The 14,858-nt window shown below is 39.3% G+C and overlaps 1 protein-coding gene across 32 annotated transcripts in view; it reads right to left on the bottom strand.

Moving 5' to 3' along the window:
• The window catches only part of MAPK8IP3 (mitogen-activated protein kinase 8 interacting protein 3), a 69,364-nt gene that overhangs the window by 27,702 nt on the left and 26,804 nt on the right, over positions 1-14,858 (bottom strand). For 24 of the 32 annotated variants that reach the window (XM_027469582.3, XM_072023813.1, XM_072023815.1 and 21 more), the window contains 5 exons: positions 12,435-12,681; positions 9,676-9,778; positions 6,876-6,994; positions 2,498-2,509; positions 962-979 (listed from right to left, as the gene is read on the bottom strand). In XM_027469582.3, coding sequence (XP_027325383.3) covers positions 962-979; positions 2,498-2,509; positions 6,876-6,994; positions 9,676-9,778; positions 12,435-12,681 — 499 coding nt within the window. The remainder of the gene's footprint in view (positions 1-961; positions 980-2,497; positions 2,510-6,875; positions 6,995-9,675; positions 9,779-12,434; positions 12,682-14,858) is intronic. The other 8 variants (XM_072023816.1, XM_027469599.3, XM_072023828.1 and 5 more) reach the window with 2 other exon arrangements.

The following is a 14,858-nucleotide window of genomic DNA, read 5'->3' as shown; positions in this document are numbered from 1 at the left end:
AGGCAATATGTTCTTTGGATAGTGTGTCAAGCAATATCACAAACAAGATGTGGCATGCAGTAACTGCACTGTGAACTGAAGTGCATTTTTGGTTTGGTACAGTAAGGTATAGCCTTTTCTTTCACGACATTTATGTTGTTCAGAAAATCCAGAGGTCACAGGATATAGACAACATTTATTAAATGTTTCTCTCATTCCTTTTTAGCAAATGATCAAACAAATATTTAGCCAGTTAGACATTAAAATGGTACAAAGATGTTATGGGTGCTGAGGAACATAAGAGGAAAGCATTCCTCCTTGTATTTGGTGGGTTTTTTTGACTGTTTTCCTTCTCTTCATGAGTTAGTTATCACTCCTTGGGTCTGTCACAGGGAGAGAAAGGAATTCTGGTGAAGAGGGTGAGCTCTTATCAGAGAACTGAAGTCACACAGTGCCCCAGCCATCAGTGCCTTCACAACTACCTATTTTGTGTGACACAGTCACAGCCTGATGCTTTAACCAGGGAGAGGTATGAAGGGCTTGCTTCGCAATAAAGAAATGGGTGAAGCCATCCCACGGCCACAGAGTGGATACTATGAGATAACTTCATGCAGGCTGTAATGAGAAAGCCTTACTCATGGGGAAAAAACACCACTGTGGAGTGACCAAAAGGAGAAGTCTTTACTCCTTTGTGATGTGGAGAAAAGGGGAGAGCCATTCCACATTCTTAGAGTCAGACAAACAGTGTGAAGCATCAAAGTGGGTAATCAACCACATCAAGAAAAAGAAGAGAAACCTCAAATCACCACTGTGGACCAGCTGCGTCCTGCTTTTTGGAGAGGTGATACCACCATCACAAAAAAATAATGCAAGGTAATGCAAGACACATGGAGAGATGTTGGGTGAATGGAAGAAATTTAGAAATAAAAATACAGTTTAAAAAAAAAAAAAAAAGAAAAAAGAAAAAAGGCCTTCGCCTTACCAAAGAAATCATCCCGTACTATGAGAGCCATCCCATACGAGAAAGGGAACAGAAAGATATGGGGACAAAGGGAGGAAAGGAAGAGAAAAAAGCAGCCATTAAATACGAATCTGTAAACAGCAAACAGAGCAGCTCATCAGCATGTGTAAACGTGTGTGGTGCCAGTGTAAGTGATGCTGAATATAAACTAGTCTACACCTTGTTCTTCTGCAGCATAGCCTAAGCAGTTTTACACCTGAGATTTTAGGACAAGCTCAAGATGAACTCATTTTTTTCTTCCATCTTAGTAATTTCCCCTGGACTAAACATCTTCAGGTTTCCCATCCCCACAACAGAGGTAATTCAACATATATTACAAATAGGATGCAGGAAGGATAGGGGCAGGAGGGGAAAAAAAAGAAAAGGGGAGGGGGGATATCAAAGCTCTGTCCTTTTTGACAGGGCCAAACCCACTTTGTTACTGAGATAAATTCTAACTCAACTTCAGTGTGATGCTTTCTGAGGAAAAAAATAGAAAAAGTGGCTTACAGTAAAAGAGTAAAAGCAATTCATACTAAAAGAAAGAATAATGCCATTCTTCTTTTTGTAACCTTACAGACCCAACATCAAGAGGTATTGTGCAGAGGAACATGACAGCTCAACACTGCACAGTATTCTGTGTTGTATGTTCATAAGTCACCTGCCTTTATTGTAGGGAAGCTTCATTCAATTTGTACTGAAATCACGAGAGATCCCATTGACTTCATCTGAAATTTTATCAGGGCCCAACTTCATTTTATGGAAAGGTTAAAACTCTGCAAGTCTAGGGCCTGCTGACCTCCTGATGATAAGAGCATGGCTCTAATGCAGCAAACCGTCTTTACAAAAATGAAAGAGAGAGATCACTTCAACTCCAGAAATGCAAAGCTTAAAAAAAAAAAAAAAAAAGACAGAGGCTCTGTCACTCTCTTATCCCTCAAGTAAGTCTTTGTTTTCATAACAGCCGTGTCAGAAGAGGGCCAGTGTGCATACATTATGAGAGATTCAAAAAGGCATTTTCAAAAAATATCTGCTTCCACTGCTGGTGAGATTACTGCTAGTGAGCGGCCTTCATCCAAGCAGAGGGACTCCTCACAGCCTTGTTCACTTGAAGAAAAGCAGGAAGCAAACTTAATTCTGTACCCACTTGAGCTCTGCTCAGAGCACAGCACTCGTGCAGAAAAAAGGCACTTTGCACCCCAAAAAAAAGGACAGCAGAGTTTTCTGAAGACCGTGAGAGACAGGCCAGTGTAATATAGTGGAGCAAACCTGCAGAAAGCCACACCAAAAAAAAGCAGATCAAAATGCAGCAGGCGTGTGAGCACAAAGCAGGGGTGTCCTACTGTCCAGAGACCTGTCAGTGCAAGGAACCAAGCAAGGCAAAGGTGGGAGAAAGTCTGCGAAGCCAACCGTGATTGGACAAGAGCAGGGGAGTATCACACGTGTATACCATGTCATTCAGTCTCAACAAGAAAAAAAGAAACAAGAAAGGAAACTGAGTGGAGGAGAGATACACACCTGAGAACTCCCCTATGGGCCATGTCCAGCGAAGCACAGAGAGACAAGGGAAAAAAGGAAGTGAAAAAATGATCAATCACTGACTAAAACCAACAAAAGAAAAAATTTGTTTTAAAAAAAAAAATTGACAATGATTCAGCCATTTCAATGTCAAAAGGCATGAAATAGTAAGGACAGGACCTGCCATGTCTGTAGATGGCATGACTCTACATACAGGACAAAAATCTAAGGGAAGATAACCCAGGGTACAACTGCAACCACATGCCTTAGCTACCCACAGTTTTCTACGCATGAATTCTCAGGCAATCCCATATTGGTCTGGGTAAACCTTTATTTTCTCTCTAATATAGTAGTAAATGCAGAACAGCTATTTTCCACTGCCTTCTCCTTTCCCCTCCCCTTGCAATACATCTATTTTTAGCAACCAGATTTGCTGAAATTAAATGTGCACTTCAGTGATCCATCAGTACGCAAAAGACAATCAGTTTTATTTCAGAACACCTTTTTTTCCCCCAGTGCAGTGCAAGGACTTGGTTTGATAATCTCAACTTTTGTTTAAAAGAACATATTAGTGGTAAGTTTACATATATATATATAGCTGAATTTCCGTCTTCACCTCAAAATCCCTGTTATTTGAAGTGAGGTTTTAATCTCCAAAGCACAGTTGGAGTCCTAAAACTGAAAGGACTTCACACGGTCCACAACTGAACCACTAGTCCTCTTCCACATCCAGAGTCTCTCGGGACAGTGAAAAGCAAGGGAAGAGTACATGAGAAAAGAGAGTGAGCCCACCCAGGATTGGTAGGAAAGAACAAGCAACTAACAAGTGAGCAGGGAGGCAAACAGCCAACTAGGTGGTGGCAGCGTTCCTAAGGCTGCAGGGAGAAAGAAGGGAATTAGGAGAACAATTACCACTGCTAAATAATTGTTCTTGTTCCACATATTACTCCAGAATATACCCTATACAAACTAATGTGTGTACAATGGTATTACAACATGGGGAAAAAAACAGGTTTTGTATTCCAAAATTGCAATGAGGAGTGCTGCTTTTGTACGAAGAGATCAGAAGTAGTTTAGAAGATATTCCGAAGGAAAAGAGTGAGATTTTCCACTGAAGAAACAGACCTGTCTGCCAGCTATTGTTCAAGGGTAATTTTTCCAAGATCATTCTACTCTGAGGGCCTCTTTAAAGATGTTTCTCCTTCTTTAAGAAACTGAGTCAAAAAGGAAAGAATATTCTTGAAGGCTGATTTCCAAGCTTTGAGGAAGACTAGAGGAAGAATGAAATTTTCACTTTTAAGTGTAAATGAAGTTTACCAATTCTCTAAATAAGACCCAGAAAGAAAGAAATCTTTCAGATCGCGGACCTTGTTTCTTATATCATGTCCATAGAGCACAATTTCGTCTGTGGCTCTTCAGGCAAAAAGTTACAGAAAAGGGAACAATTTACCTAACAAGAATGGCAAAGTTTTGTATAATGTTGACAAATCTGTCAGTACTGAGATCTAGACTTTTTCCCTCCAATTTTATGAGACATTCTTGGTGCTTTCTACTGTGAAAAGACAAAAAAAAAAAAAAAAAAAGTGTTTAAATCTCATTTCTAAGTCAGAGAAATACAGCCTCTTGGATCTCTCTGCCTTCCTTCCTTTATACAATCCTAGCAGCATGTCTGATGTCTGTTCATTTCAAAGAAAACTTTCATATGGGCAAAGATGGTAGCCAGAACTCAACAAAAGGAGTAATTAGATTTACATTTCTGTCACGAAATTCACTCAGCGAACTGATTTCATCACATATCACCTCCCAGGTCTGGAAAGGAACTGGATGAAGCCTTCCTATTCTGTTAGCATGCCATGCTATCAGCTGCAAGAGTTTTGCTGCCCTGCAGAAAAAAACTACTCCTAATAATAATAGCATTATCCAGGAAACAAACCTTTATTTTTGTGCTTAATGAAGAGAGAACAAGAAATTTCTATTTCCTTAGCAAAAGAAATGTGAATATTAAGCAATCCTTTTTTTTTTTTTTTTCCACATGTATTTGGTAAGGTGAAAAAGGACAAAACTTTAGAATCACAGATATATTTGGGTTGGAAGGGTCCTTAAATATCATCTAGTTCCAACCCCTGTGCCATGGTACGCCATCCACTAGACCAGGTTGCTGCAAGCCGTACCCAGCCTGGTCTTGAGCATTTCCAGGGATGGGACATCCACAACTCCTGTGGGCAACCTGTTCTAGTGCCTGACCACAATGACTAAAGAATTCCTTTCTATGGAATAACATTATTCTTAAATTTAAAAATTAGCTCTGTACATATTCATGGTTCAGATTTTAGGTGGAAACAAATCTGATCTTCACAAGCCATACTTACATAGGCAGTGTTCAAAGTTTCTGTACGCTGTTTATTATACAAGTGTTAACTGCCAAATAACTGATGACCCAAGATCCGGAATCAGTCATTGATCTTTAGGCAGTCTTACTAGTGGAAGAGAAGAAGCACCTTTGACTAACTGGAAATGTAGTGATATAACTAGCATGGTCTCCAATTGGGCAACTAAAAACTTTGGCCCTTTGAAAACAACAGCCTGTATTTCTCACTGATCACTGGGTTCAGGATGTAAGCCAACTGGGAAGTGGATTACCAGACGACAAATTTCCAGAAGTAGGAAGCAGGTTGTCCCAAGCAGTTGATACAGTTAGTCATTTTCCTGAAAAATATCTCTTAGAAGTTGACACTCCCTGAAGTCACAGCCATTTCAGGGAGAGGTAGAAAGCAGCAGGTGGCACCGAGGATATACGTGATTTAGTGGAGTGATTTGTTTTAGTCATCACTCCATGCACAAGAGCTATCTTGCATGCTGCAGAGCTTACACCATGCTTCTAAAAAAATAAAAATCTAGCTATATCATATAGCTATTGCAAGAGTTCTGATAAGAGCCTGGATCTCATTTTTAAATTCCAGTCACATATTTGCCTACAACAGTACCACTTTCAGAGATTTTGTCTTAGATAAAGCAAGAAGTGTTATGCTAACCTAACTTTTCAGTCTTCAGTCCTCTTCTTCATAGTTAAGTCTACAGTGAATAGGTTAAATTCGATCCTCTCTGCAGAAACACACTCTTTCAGAGGGTCATAATACAAGATTCATTCAAAGGTGATACAAATATCTCCCTAATTTAAGTCTTACAAAGATGTGCTGCTGGAATTCTGTGACATGATTCAACTGATTCTGTTCTAGATATATATCCCGAAGTTCTTTGATAAAAACTGTTTTTCCAGAACCAAAGTAGTAAGATTATCCAAACACTCTGGTCAGTAACTACCAGGAAGATAACATTCACTTTCAGATCATATCTCTTGCTATTCAAAGCATAAATGACATACTGTAGGAGTCCTCATGTCTCTTAGGTCTCTTTAAGTGAAACAGCAAAATTGAAAGTGAGCTAAACTGTTATAAACTTTGTCAGGTGCTTGCGCTGTCTGGATATTCAAAGACCATTCATATCTTCCTGATTCAGAAAAATATTCAGAAGGAATTAAGAATATGCTTAAATTTTGTCATGAATTAAGGTCTACACACTCAGCATCCAACGCCAGAAAGTATGCCAAGGGCTCAGACTGCTACCTGAGACACAGCTGTTCCTCTGACTGCCTCAAAGTCCTAGTCGGGAATACAGAATATAACCAGACTTCAGATATTAAAACCTCCTTCAAAATTAGCCTAAAAGATGAATTAAAATTTCTCTTAGATTGACTATAAAAGGGTAAAAACTGCAATATAGACCATGATATTCTCATTTTAAAATAAAGAAAGTCCATAGAATCATAGAATATCCTGAGTTGGAAGGGACCCATAAGGATCATCAAGTCCAACTCCTGACACCGCACAGGTCTGCCCAAAAGTTTAGACCATGTGACTAAGTGCACAGTCCAATCACTTCTTAAATTCAGACAATTGTTCCTTTAAATTTCAAAAACTTAACAAAAGGAGTTACTTTCTTGCATATTTCAAACAAAACCTTTATTCCAAGTGAAGTTGCTAGTGTGCAAAATTATTGAAGTGAAAATTTAGGGGAGGAAGTGGAAGGAGCAAATTTTCTCTCCAAACTGTTCATGTGGGAGAATCCTATGGAGAAAAAAACACACCTACAGACAGACTAAATAAAAGTTACTTAGATACTAACTTAAATTGTTGGATAAGCATTACTGTACTACAGGTACATATTTCAGGCACAGTATGTCCCAAATTCCATGCCATTCCATGCTAAGGACAAACATCCAAGTCCCCCCCAAAAAAACAAGAGAATTTAAATGCTTCTAGAAGCTTAATAGAATTGTCATTGTATCAGAGAAAACAGAACGGTTCTAACAAGTTTTTACCTAGCAGATCTGCTCCTTCATCAACATCCCCAATAACCTCGGACCCTGCTGTGGAAAGTTCATGATACAGAGAGTCCGTGTTGATGCCGAATGCTTTGTTCACAATCCCCTGTGTTGGGCTGTTGTTGGAAGAAGAAAAAGTAAGGACACTTGTTAGTTGACAACATTTGAGCTATCACATAACTCTCTGAAATACTGAGCATTACAGAACATTGAAGTCAAATCTCTGAGAGTACATTCTGCCTGTTCACCACAGGCTGACACAGGGAAATTAGTAAGTAAAGAAAAAAAACATATTTTATTTCCTATATCAAGTACAAGTACCTACCATGCACAACCTCAAAGCTTGCCTGGTTGATTTCTTTTTACATCATACGAGTTGATGACAACTCAGTATCTCACAGAAACCTTTCAATTCACAGCAGCTCTCAATTCTGACTTTTAACACTGTGCAATGGTTCCCACACTCCTATCAACTTCAGAGCAACCTTCAAAGCAGGTAAGATAAGCAGATCAGCTAAGGACTCAGATGCTGAAAACAGCAATGGTCTTTTTTCTTTGCCAACTAGTAAGTGAAATCAGCCTGAAGGTTAGTTTCTTCTTTGGGTTCTAAGTGCACAAATGCTTCTTCCTATGTCAGCAAAATGTATTTCGTTAAAGGTAAATCAAAGTTAATGTTATCTAATCACATCATATGGGAGTGCATTTCCACATCTTACTGTCTTCTCTACCAAGAATCTTCTCATATTCTTTGACAATCTCACGGCTTAAACAGAATACAACTGTTGCAGAAAGACACAGTAAGCAGGAGCGAGGCATCCTCTAAGATTGTCAGTGCTTACTACAAAAAACGGGATTAAAGTGGGTATAGACACGTCTAAGTGCCCTGCCTTGTACAAGAGGAGTCAGCCAATATGTAGTGAGGCTGCACAATTTTTCCAGCAGTCTAACATAAAGGTTACCAGTGGATATTACCAGTGGATATTACCTCAAGTCATGTGGCTTTGTTCTTAACTAAATCAAGTCTCTGTGATCAAACATGGAGATTACAGATGTGTTGTGTTAGCTGTCTCTGATATTTGAGAGGTAAAACACAATGCAGATAAAAGGAAAAAAATAGAAGTTTTAATTACAGAGCTACCCAGGAATCTCAGAACACTGAGGAATTACAAAGTTGATGCAGTCTAATAGACAGTACAAGCAAAAAGAAGCGAACAGCATTCAAGGTCTGACTTGAAGACATAATTCAGCTTCAGCACTCCACTTTCTGAAGCAATACATCTCTCAAAAGGATTCAATTTTTAAAGCAGCAAGCCCACAATTCAGCAGCTCCAGAGTTATCTTGTGTCTCCTCTGGTTTTCTGCCTCTCTACGAGGATCAAAGATCAATCTGCATGAAGAGCTTCCAGTGCAGCAATACTCTCCACTCCTTTCTTTTCTTCACGTTCAGACCAATTATCAATCTGATCACATCAGTCACTTTTACTTGTTCTGGCTACCCAGATTCCTCCTGCTGCTGACCCTAAAAATTGTCCATGTACCCTACGTATTCTAAGGGGAACTTAATTGTGTTTCACAGGTGAGAAAGGCATCTGTTATTGCTGCTCACATGCACTTTTAGAGGACTAGAAGAGGGTGCTCAACAAGTGCAATCCAGTCCAGATTTGGTCTGTGAGATAATTTTGCCTTAACTTTATCAGCGTATTCTTTTCTGCATACCTGCAAGAGTTGGGGGGTTATTTTTGCTGGTGTCCTGCTAAATTACCCACTGGACCAGGGTAAAATTAATGAACTCCATAAAATTAATCTCTAGACCTTCATAAAAATGAAACAAGGAACCTAGACTTTGTTCATTCTAGGTTAATGACATCTCACAGAAACGTGGTGCCAAAATTAACAGCCTTTAGGGAGCCTCCCACTGAGCACAAAAAGGGTGCTAGACAGGAAGGGTATGAGCATAGGAGTTTGGTAAAAGTTCACTAATTCAGAGGATTCTGTCATGGTCCTGAGTGCACTGGTGGTCCAAAATTGCCCTGACCAGCCTCACCTTAGACCTGAACACAGCCACCTTCTGTCCACTAGTCCAAGGGCTCCCTTCAAGCTCAGGCCTGTGCCTACTGTCCTTATCTAACCTATGCTGTAGGTGTACTTGTCTTCAGTCCTGTGTCCTGCTGCTCCTGTGTCCCTGCACCTAATTCATCCCCTTCCTTTGTAGGGGGCTGCTTATGAAGCCCATTACCAGTGCCCTGCTCTGCTCTCCCTGCTCCAATCCTGCAGGATTGCACCACAGTCACTGCCCTGCTGGGGTCACTTTTGCTTGTCCTCCTTCACAGATCAGACCTGCTCCTCTTCCAACACTTAAAAAAAAAAAAAAAAAAAAAAAAAAAAAAAAAAAACTGAAAAAGTCCTGGGATTTTAAAACTGAATTCAGATCTGATCGCATTACATTAATGCATCTTTTTCCTTGCATTGAAAACTTACGCCTCTGTCCCCTTTGCCTGTTTAAATGTTTTGTTGCTACATTTCTCTGTGCTCCTTGATCCTGCAAGGCAAACTAACCTGTCTCAAACAAACCTCATTCAGTTTGCACAGATTGCACAGATCCTTCCACAGATTACTAGCTCATATTAGCCTTTCGTGGACAAATCAAAAATAATCAAGACCCCACACATTTGCACTAGGCAGAATATATGGATTTTCTCAAAAAGCTCCATCTTGAACTCTGAGAACCATGGCATCCATTCTTCACTCAGCACAAAACCAAGCTAAAGAGCAAACAGCAAAAAGTCACAATCTGTACCTGTTACCAGTGCGTTCCAGGCGGGGATCTTGACACATATCCAGTTCTGGTGTCGAATCTATGATGTCCTGAACATCGGACCACTCGTCACTGCTTCCCATACCTAAGGAAGACAATACATATGGTCTACAGTATCAGTGCTCCTTGAAGGCACTTTTTCAGCTTTGAATACCAAGGCTTCAAAACTTCATGGTTCAATGTACAAAGTGTTAAAATAGGAACAGAAAGTGGCTGATCACCTTGAGACAGAAATGCAATAGGACTGGGAAGGTGCCTTCATGATTCATTTTAAATTTTAAAAAATAAAAAAATATTTTTTATATAGCTTCACAGAGATTACTCTAGTTATGAATTGGCACTGGCTTATTTTAATAGAAATAATTTGTCAAGATGACTTCTCAAGTCTACAACCAGTTTAAATATCCATTACAGTGAATTTTTACTTCAAAAATGTGTTGTGCAACATATGAAATCATCTGTTTTCTGTATAATCTATAGCTTAAAGACAATATTTGAAGAACACAGGGAAAATAAGAAACTAACAAAAATAAGAAATTAAAAAAAAGAATCCTGTTGTCAAGTTACTCATATTAGAAACCAAAATGTTCAAAAACTCAGGCTTGCACCTATTCTAAAAAAAGCAATATAAATACAGTGTCTGTTTACACATAAAATTCCCGAAGTATTGAAGACCTCATATGTAAATTATATTAGTCCCTTAACTGTTAGACATGAAATCTTTAACCTTTCCAAACTTCCTCAGCAGCCAAATATACCAAGCCCATGACAACCTGAGTGTTGATTTTACTGTTTTAGGCTGGCATTGTGGACTTGCTGGCAAAAAATGTCATGTTGAAGACAAAGTCCAATGTGTATTTGTTGACAAACTAGGCATCCATACACAAATGGTTCCCCACCTCACAGAAACAGACGATTCCTTCTCTTTATTTTATAACCTTGGAAGCTTTTCTGCAAATCCCTTTTTTGTAGGTTCTGCTCTTAGACATCTGCATCACTGACAGACATTTTAATTACAGATGAAATACCTAATTAAAATTCAAGTATCTAAGTTTCTTCTCAGCATGGAGACATACTTCTGCATCACATGAGAAAAATCGTTGAAAGATTGAATATGCAGAGCACATAAGAAACATACACCTATCTGCTTTGAGCAGATTCCACAATATGATAATTTCAGCAAGAAAATTTAAACTTTTGTATACACATCCACTTTAGAGTTGCATGCATATAAAAGAGACCTGACTTGGACCCAAAAAAGCTATTGATGGTAAATGACCATATAAGCACCAGCTGTAATATTAAGGATAATTATTTATAGTGAACTTGAACTACTGCCCTCTGAACTCTGAGAAATACTGTAGGACAAACTTTTCTCTGAAGAAAATTCAAACTCATCACTCAAAGAAATTTCTCTTTTCTTGCATTTCTTGTTCTAGCTTATTCTTGTTAGGTACAATTCCTGGTTTCAGCCACCAAAGACATCCATACTCAATTTCTCTTTTAATAATGCTCATAATGACTTGCATTGGCCAGGATGCACCGGAAATACCAAGGAGGTTCTCCAGGAGAATACTATGGGAGGTTTAGGCTTGATATTAGGAAAAAATCCTTCACTGAAAGGGTTATGAAGTATTGGAAGAGGCTACCAAGGGATGTAGTTGATTGACCACTCATGGAGATCTTCAGAAAACATGTAGAGGTAGTGACATTGCTCAATGGTGGACTTGTTAGTACTAGGTTAAAGGTTGGCCCAGATGATCCTGGAGGTCTTTTCCAGACTAAATGATTCTATGATGCTAGCATCAAAACCCATTTTTTCATATGCTCCTGCACAGACTTTCCTGTTCATTTTACAGTCCCTTTGTATTTAAGCTCATGACCTGCAAAAACCAGACCACTACTCATTTCTGAAGATTGCTGCAAATCTAAATACAATAAAAGCTGGGAGGTGCTCAGACACTACATTGGTACAGCTATATTGAACAGCACTAAAAGTGGCTTTTAACATGTTATTACATCATCTTCTTTCTTTAAACAATCTGGTGCTAAAGGCGTAGGTGATGGCTTTCTTCACAAGAAATAATTAATTCAGTTTACTGAAGCACTCCAGGAAGTGGAAAGAAAACAAATGAAACTTCCAAAGATTTCTTGTATGAGAAACAGACTAAAAGAAAGCAGCTTATTTAGCTTAGAAAAGTGGCTAGATAGGGATATAATCACTATTCTGAAATACATAAAGCTGTAGGGTAAACACATGGAAGGGAAAATAATTAGTTAACCCAACTGATAATTTTGGTGTATGAACAACTGGATGTAAAATACTTGTGAATAAATCCAGAGAGAAAACTAAATGCAAGTTTTTAACTACCATACTGATGAGGTCCAGAAATATCGTTCCAAAAGCTCAGACTGAGATGGGACTTACCCGTTCCTGAAAGGCGTTCAATTACATGAATTAAAGCAACTGCAGGGAACTGAGCTCAGTAATCCATTGTCATCCTGTGTATTATTTGTGAAACTAGTTTTATTACTGACTTTTCAAAACTTGCAACTCAGAAAATAACTCACATCCAATTAGTGGTTTCTCTACATATCCTTCTAAGTAAGCTTGTCGCAAATTCTATACCTGTGAAGCTGATTACCCTTCAGTCTCCCAGACTCTTCTCGTAACAGACAGACACAAGCACTGTGAAGGCAATTACTTTAATGACAAATTAAGCAAGCTCCAGCTTCCATACCTATGCTGACATTCCTCATCTCCTGTGTAACCTGGACTTCCATGTTCCGACTGTTCCGCTTTTCTCGTGTCCTCTTGTTGCCCTTGGTTGTGCCATTGTATTCACTGATGGGTTGGATGCTCTCGTTCAGGGGCGTGACAGCAGCAGAGGGCACAGATGACGTAGGAGTGTTGGACTTGGTTCCTGTGGTGCTCGGTGTGGCAGCTGCCGAGGACTGCCCAGATTCAGACATTTCATCTTGGGGGCACTATAGAAATTCCAGGACAGGGAAAGAATAAAAAGGGAAAAGCACAGGTAGATATTTCAATTAATCTCCTATTTGCTGGAATATGGCTGCCTTAAAGTATTACGGAAAATGAGTCCTGCTCACTCTGCCAACTAAATGTCCATCATTCTCTGGTGACACATAGCACTGCAACCAAAATGAAGGAGTGAGTTCCCATGCTGAACTCAGGAAGCAAATCCTACCTGTGAAAGGACTGATATCCTTCTTCTTTTACCATTTAAGACAGGTCTTCACAAGTCTTATCAGTGTGTGACCTCTTCATCATGCACCTCAAGGAAGATAGCTTTATCATAACTGAAAAGCACCTGCAACTGCCACTGACTATTGTGGAAGCTGAAGGCCTTTGGCACTTGCAGTAAACTAGGCCAGTGTTTCCCAAGACTGGAAGGCAACATGGACTTTGCTTGGGAAAGATCCGAAGTGACCTCTTAGATGATCTGGAAGCTGTCATGACAGTAAGCAACTGAACTAACACAACCAGGATGAGAATCTCTAGTGTTGAGAAAATGCCAACATATTTTTGATGCCAGGCTACAGAAGCAAAGTGAATACCAAGCTGGGATAGTCTCACTTTATTAGTGGGGGAAGACCTATGTCCCCACACCACAATATGCGGAAGCTAGCCAAGCATGCCTTCAGCTTGACAACACAATAGGAACAGATGTGGGCTCCCCAGTTACAAATGACAAGACAGGATTCAGGAATTCAAAAATCAAAAGCTGACAAATCAACATAAGAGATGGATTTCCAGTGTGAAATGTACACAAATGGGTCTCAACTCTACAAACATTACAGCCCCATTCCTTGTTTAACACCTCTTGAAAAACACGGGAGACTTAAGGCTCTGTGAGGATTTTATTACTGTGCCTCTTGTTTGTCAATTAAAGCAGCACTGCTTCAAAATCAGCCAATTAATGTCTTAACCAATGCAGTGATCATTCCCAGAATCCAATGAGATCTCCCCATTCTTCACGGTAGCCTGCCCTAATTACTGCCTGCAGGGAGATGACAAAAGTAATTTTGAAAGCTATACGTGATAATGAATTGCAATTGAGTGCAGTGACATTCAGTATCTGCACACCCAGACTCAGCTATAATCTGTACGGCTTGCCTCTTCCCTCCTGTGCAACTACGAGAAAGATTCTGGCTCTGCTCAGAACCTGCTTCAAGGCCTCACAAACCTTGGAGCTGTGATGCTTCACTCATTTGTAAGTCTTGTTCTACTGTTCTAATAGTAACTGCACAACATGACAAAAAAAAAAATCAAATTCAAAATGGGATGAGAGAGATCTGAAATAAATTAACCCTTTGCAGCCTTTTTTTAAAAAAAAAAAAAAATCTGGAATCTTATTAACATCTTCCTTTACAGACTGGCCTCTGTATGCTGATCTTAAAATAGCCTGCTATACATTGTACTGTAGAGGATTTACATTGCATTTGCACACTTGTATCAGAAATTAAGGTTTCTTAAAAAATATGCTACCATTGAATACTATCCATGTTTTGTTTAGTTTCTGCACTGTCGGTCTGAATAGCCCCCATATTCCCAAATGGTTGTTCAAATCGTCCCCCTGCACATTTGCTGACTTTACTGTCAAAACTGCGATTGAAACACTTTACTTAGGCTGCTACAGGTGCAAACCACACTTCCCACATGTACTTCGTATTCTTGTTTTGTGAGCTACTTTTCTAATATGTAAAGAAAATAATAGGAAACTTGTTTTTTAAGAAAAAAATATGATCCAGTAAGCCTTATAATACTTCAACTGCAATTTGCCTGTTGTGCTTTCTACTGTACAAAGGGACAAAGAGTACCAATTGTAAACTGTAATCATAAAACCTCTTCCCCCCCCTCCCCCCAAACAAAACTTCTTTTGGATGAATGGATTCAGAGATCTCCTTGTGTGCACTGTAAGTCTGTAAGCATAACCAAAGTCCTTGAGGATCTTAGCACTGTAAAAGAGACACCCATATGGGTCAACATGTCACTCCTTGATCTTCGGAACTAGGTGTTGTTCAGAAATCCTACACCATTATTGTCTATGCTATACACAGTGCTATTTATACTGGATATTTATCCTGTAACTTCTTGTTTGTTGACATAATCTTTCCCTTACCCAGAATACACCCAAGTGAGT

The sequence above is a fragment of the Anas platyrhynchos genome, chromosome 15, assembly GCF_047663525.1.
Source record: "Anas platyrhynchos isolate ZD024472 breed Pekin duck chromosome 15, IASCAAS_PekinDuck_T2T, whole genome shotgun sequence".
Taxonomy (NCBI): Eukaryota; Metazoa; Chordata; class Aves; order Anseriformes; family Anatidae; genus Anas; species Anas platyrhynchos.
This window is presented reverse-complemented; position numbering and strand designations above follow the sequence as displayed.